We start from the raw sequence: 6000 nt of genomic DNA, 5'->3' as shown, positions 1-6000 counted from the left end.
GAAAAGCTTGAGGACAACAACAAAACAGGCGGCGAACACCCTAGTCCCGACAGTTGTGCCGGGAGCAGAAACTTGTGCCGGCGCGGCCGCCGGTCCCCCCGCGCCCCCGCGCGCACCCCGCCTCCCCAGCAGCCCCCCTCCCGGACAGTCCGTTCCCTTTTTTTCTTTTCTCCCTCGGCCCGGGGAGGAGCGGGACAACTCCGAGCGGCGGCTCGAGGGAGCGAGCGCGACCCTGGGCGCGGGTGTAAATCAGTCACCTGAGCGCCGAGGGGCCGCGGCGAGGGCGCGCGCGGGCGGGTGGGGAGTGGCGCGGGCGGCGAGCGCGGCCCGGAGCGGCCGGGCGGGGGAGGGAGCAGGCCGAGCGGCGAGCTGAGGCGGCCGAGGGGCTGGTCCAGGCGCGGCCGCTAAGAGGAGACCAAGAGGCGGGGGCTGCACTTGACAACCAGCATGCCGAGATGGTAAGAAGTTTCCACCTCCTCTCCGCTTGCGTCTGCACTTGGTAGGGACAGACCCGGGCGGGACGCCCCGGGGCCGCGGCGGGCCGCGTTCTCCTCTAGCGCCGCGGCGTGAGGAGGCGGGCAGCCGGCGGCGCTCCCGAAATCCACCCCCCCACCCCCCAACTTGGCCCCAAGTTCTCGAGGCGGCTGCGGGAGGGAGGGCGGGCGGGCAGACGGACGGGAGCGAGGGCTCCCCGCGCCTTAGGTGAGCGGCGGCCAGTCGCGGACTCTGGGGACTGGGAGCCCTCGGGGAGGGCGCGGGATGCGGGGACCCGGGATGCTCGGAGCTGCCGGGACCCGCGGCAACTTTCCTAACTTGCCGGCCTGTTCAGAGCCCCGAGCGGCGCCTGGGCACGGGTGCCGGGGCGCGGCCCGCGTGGGGACCGCAGCGATGCCCGCGCGGCTGCGGAGGACGCGGACGCGGCCAGGCAAATCCCGCTAGACAGACACGTGTGTGCTTTCCCGAAGTGCGGTTCTGAAGCAGCCGGCACACTGCGCTTACACGCCGACTGGACGGCGGGATTTGAGACCTGAACGGGGGCAGAATTAAAAAAAATTAATAATGATAACAGTGGTGTTGGAACTCAGGACAAAACTAGACGGAATCTCCCGTGGGATGAGGCGAAGACTTTAAAAAAAAAAAAACTTGTAAGTGCCAAGTGGTGGAGGAAACGGGATGGCACGACGCAGAGGGTTTCCAGTACAGCCCCTGGAAGGGACAGCTTCTCTGCAGCGAGGAAGCAGGCAATTACTTCACCCGATGATGAGCCGCACTGTCCGCTTTCGGGGAAGTCATTTGTTAGAAATGGGGCTTGACCACTCTTTTTCTTGGAGTTCCCTACCACCCAGTGTCGCTGTTGTTAGCCCCACTTGGGGCTCTGATACAAAGTGGGCCCTATGTACATGGGATGTATAAGAAACGGGGTGATAGCAGGTTGACATTTTTTTCCCTTTTCCCTTCCCCCGATGTGACATCTCTTGTTTCAGAGATCAAAGTCACAACTGGAATGTAGGAGATGGTACTGTCAAATGCAGACACAGACACATACAAAATGCACCAGGACTGCGGTTACAGTAATGCTGACAGAAATTAAAGAGGTTTTGAAAGCAGCGTGCGATTTATGATGCTTCCCATTTACCCTAGAGTCAAGCTGTTGTAAAACTGATGTACAAAAGACATCATAAAATAATCCTGTGTATCCAGGATTAAAGTGGCAGAAAGTGGCCTGTTTTATTAATTTTTATGTACTTCGTGAACAGTTGTAGTTGTTGGATCCTGTGTTTAAGTGAGGGATCAAAACAAAATATGAAATATATCTGTTTAGAGCCGGAGAGTTTCTTGTAACGGCATTTTACAGAACATTGTAAAAGCCAGTCGCACGCCTTTTCTTCGCCTGGCCAGTATGACTGTTTGTCTACAGTTCTATTCCCATATACTGATCATTAAGCAATGGCTGAGCCCATATGTCTCCCAGTGTTTTGTATTCTGCACGTTTAGATGGTTTTGTGCACAGACCCACATGCTTTAGGTGGAATTTATTTCCGACACTAAGCGTTTCTGCTCTGAAGTTGTCCTCTAGTGCCAAGCCTTGAGCAAGTTTGAGAGAACTTCCTTTCTCCCTTCGGAGTCATGCACACGAGAATCCTTTGTGAACCCTTAAAGGCTCTGTATTTTAGATCATATTTGTAGCCGTTTCATCTACACTTGTTCGGTTTTAGTGGAGTTCTGAGTTGTATGTACTCTTTCTGTTCCCGGAGAGCAGTGGATTTAAAATCCAGATTGCTAATCACTTTACCAAGGCATAGGGACATCTTCACCTGAGGTAAAGACTAGCAAACCTAAATCTGAACTTTGTGTAGAGGATCTTTCTAGGGGTAGGTCTGAAATGCCCCAACCCCCTAATCCACTGAGACTATTAAGTTGGTTTTGTATGTAAAACTTTGGGTAAAAGAAAAAAAACAAACCCTCATGTGATTTAAAAAAAATATCGAGGAAATATTAATAGCAATAGTGCATTGCTAATACCTGATTTTTTTCTTTTTTTCCTTTTCTGCCTGAGATGTAAGTTATCTGTCAGGCAGGGATATGTGATTACAAAAGGGAGCAGACAAAAGCAGGGCTGACTGTTGCTATATTAAAATGTAAGTGTTACAGTTTGAATTTTCAAGCGAGAGTTTCTGAGTTCAGTGCTTTACATAACATTTTGTCCTAATCTTGCTTGCTGTCAGGGATGTTTCATGGTTGTGCAATTGCTGCAGTCAAGAATGCCAATTTGCATTCCACCAGTGTCATTTGATTACTTTTATCTGCGAAGCTCCAAGACCGGCCCAGACCTCTCGTTTCATCTTGCCATGTCACGAGTCAATGCTGTGTCGTCTTTTCAAAAATCTGCCTGATTTAGACAAGAAAGAAAAGTACTTTCATGTTGCAGCCGCAGTCCCCTGCTAACTTGTCAGCAGCAGGATATGATTCACTTGGGCCCAGAAGAATGGAACAGAGAGGCGGGTTAGACGGTTCAATAAAGCCCACGGACAGGTAGTGTGTGACGTCCCCAGAGAGCTGCAGTTAATGAAGAACAGGTCTGCTTAGTTCTCCACGCGCTGACCTGGTGCTGTCCCCACAGTTTTCTCATTTGATCTTTTCCAGCAAATTGATCTTTTCTTGTATTTTTTTGCCTTCCAAGTTAGTCCTTGAGGGACTGAAATTAGCAGAGCAACTTAAGTTGGATAATACAGCTGTTCAGAAAAGAAGAAATTGGACACTGGCAAAAAAAAGGGGGGGTGCTGAGGGGGTGGGAGAGGAGAAGGAGCTATTCTTTTTGTTGTTCCTGGGAATATTTCCTAGATTAAGGGAGTCCAAAGTAGGTGATGACTCGAAGCTAGCGGTTTCCCTTACTTTAAATTTAGAGCTAAGCCTCGGGGCTACTTTAAATATTCTGTAAATGTTTGAAAGGTGGCTTTAGCAAGGTTGAAGAGTTTGATTTAGCAATGCTCATACTCACTTGTTTGGCGTGATGTGCCAGGGTGACAGTGGCTTTTATGGCTATTGAAAGGCGAGCAGAACATCAATGGCATACTTCAACTATGTTATTTATAGTCTTCTAAATAAGTACAATTCCCAAATATTCAATATTGAATTGCTGAAAAGATTAAACAATAAAAAAGTCATTAACAGCATTGTGTATAAATATTGTGGTGCACGAAGATTTTTTGTCTATGAATTACCATCAGTATCTTTGTTTTACATAAATTCTACAGATGCACTGTTCACAGAGTGGGTTATTCTCTCCTCTGAGGTTTCCCTTTTAAATTTAAAGGTAGGCCTTAAAACTGAGACCAGGTTATAAGTTGGATTTCTTTGAATTATTCACATGTTGATTTTTGAGATTAAAATTCATTTTCTACAAGGTGAGTAAGTCCAGACTGAGAGAGCATGCGTAGTTGATGCAGGTTACGGTTTCACTATAGAGTTCTTGTACATAGAGCTTGGGTTGGGAGCAATTAATAGTCTTAACTTGATGAATGTATAAAGGAGTAGTGCTTTCTGAATTCCTCTGCAGATGGTCTCATTTAACATCTGCATCCTGACAAGAAACAGAGTTGAAAACAGCAGTTCTCCTGCAACATCTCTTGTTGGTCAGGAGTTACATAGTATAGTTGGGTAGTAAGCTAGAGGGAGCCTCATGATTTTATTAGATATACTTAAGGTTTAAAAAAAAAAGAACTCCTGCAGTCAGAATGTTGCACAATAACTGGCTTAGAGTTTAGGCTTGGAGGTAACACACAAATACACACACAGACACACACAGACACACACAGACACACACAGACACACACAGACACACACAGACACACAGACACACACACACACACACACACACACACACACACACAGTGGTGATAGCAACAGAATTTCCTTTGAGAACATTTAAGGAATCAGCTAAGCTTTCTAGGACTCTTCCTTGTAGGTATTTGAATGAGGTAAAGTGCAACCAAACGTTCTAAGTGTTTGAGTTTGTGTAACCACTGTGTCCCTTTGTCAACTGAAGGACATGTTGGCATGCTCACCTTCAAACTACCATTAAAAGCAGCTTCTGCCCCAGTCACAAAAGCTACTTCTTCTCTCCAGAGATAATGTTTTGAAGTAGTTCTGTGCACAACTCCAGATTCTGGAAAGAACACTCCTTCAAAAGAAGGGGGCTTTGTGTTGTCACCATAAACAGCAAATCACTTTAAAGTTTGGTGTATTATTAATCAGTAAATGAGGCACATTTAAACGGCAGAGTCAAATGTTTTCTTATTTACCGTTTAGCATTTGCTAATCAATCCAACCAGTGACATTTGTGATATGTTTATATTAAATAATCATCGACAGCGTTTGCTTTTCATTATCTATATACTACTTTTTAGGAGCATTACTTTGGCACTTATTTACCATTTAAGTAAATCTTATATCCAGGGAGATAAACTGACCAGATTTGTCTTCTTGCACAGTAGCTCTCATTATGTTGCTAGCCAATAAAAGTCTTTATTTGTTGCTTATTAGAACCCTCAGTACACTCAAAAGTTCAGCTCTAATTTAATTTGGGTGTTCAAAGAGCCTCCCTTGTTTTAAAACACGTTCTCAGTATTCCTTTACCATTTGTTGTGAGCATATTCTAACTCATGAATATGCATAAGAGCAGTAGTACAGACATGTCATTTTAAAAGTTTCTGCCATAACAGAAGTGTACCGTTTTCTTTAAAAAAAAAACAAAACAAAAACAAAAAACAAAAAACAAACATATATATTACCACGTAGATTCTGTCCTACTTACTGCAATTTCCTAGACATTCTGGGGCATTTTCACTTTTTTTGTAGTAATTTAAATCGTTTTGCTCTACTGATTTAGGATTTGTTCCTCAGAGTCCAACCTTGAAGGTGTGGTGAGACAGGCAAAAGCTAAGTTTCGCAATCAAGAGTTCTGTTTACAACATGTTCACAGTTGCAGCCCCCTTGAAATTATGAGGGGTTTGTTTTTTAATTTACAAATTGCCAGCATGGTAAGTTCTTTATGGCAACTGCTGGGCAGTTTTACAGAGGCCAAGATACTTGTGGGTTTCAGTTGATGTGTAACTGATGACACGGGCTAAGGACCAGAACTCTAGTATCAGGGATCCTTCCACAGGGAAGGCAGGATGTGGAACTGCTAAATGAGTCAGTGCATGTGTGTCTGACCAGCGGGAATCACATCAAGTCTGCCTTCTACACACAGGATTTAAGACTTGTCCGAATGTACAGCATTGTCTTGGAGCTGGGGGTTCATGAGTTCGCAGTCCCTGCTTTGTTTTTGTGTGTTTAGTACAAAGACATAACGGCCCACACAAAAACATTTTTCTCTTATTATGACCTTAACATTTGCCAAAGTGCCCCATACTGAAATTCCTTTTTAGTATCTTTTTCCCCCCTTAGTCCAAAGCCAGACGTGTACCCAGACACAAAGCCTCTGTGTATAGCAAGCTG

At 45.8% G+C, this 6000-nt stretch overlaps 1 protein-coding gene across 7 annotated transcripts in view; it reads left to right on the top strand.

Moving 5' to 3' along the window:
- The first annotated feature begins 322 nt into the window (after positions 1–322).
- The window catches only part of Bnc2 (basonuclin zinc finger protein 2), a 401546-nt gene continuing 395868 nt past the window's right edge, over positions 323–6000 (top strand). For 5 of the 7 annotated variants that reach the window (XM_087548057.1, XM_087548056.1, XM_087548062.1 and 2 more), the window contains exon 1: positions 323–458. In XM_087548057.1, coding sequence (XP_087404183.1) covers positions 456–458 — 3 coding nt within the window. In that variant the 5' untranslated portion in view covers positions 323–455. 7 annotated transcript variants of the gene reach the window in all.

Source organism: Rattus norvegicus, chromosome 5 (assembly GCF_021556685.1).
Source record: "Rattus norvegicus strain SHRSP/BbbUtx chromosome 5, alternate assembly SHRSP_T2T, whole genome shotgun sequence".
NCBI lineage: Eukaryota > Metazoa > Chordata > Mammalia > Rodentia > Muridae > Rattus > Rattus norvegicus.
Note: the sequence above shows the minus strand (reverse complement) of the source record. Positions and strands in the feature narration are given on the sequence as shown.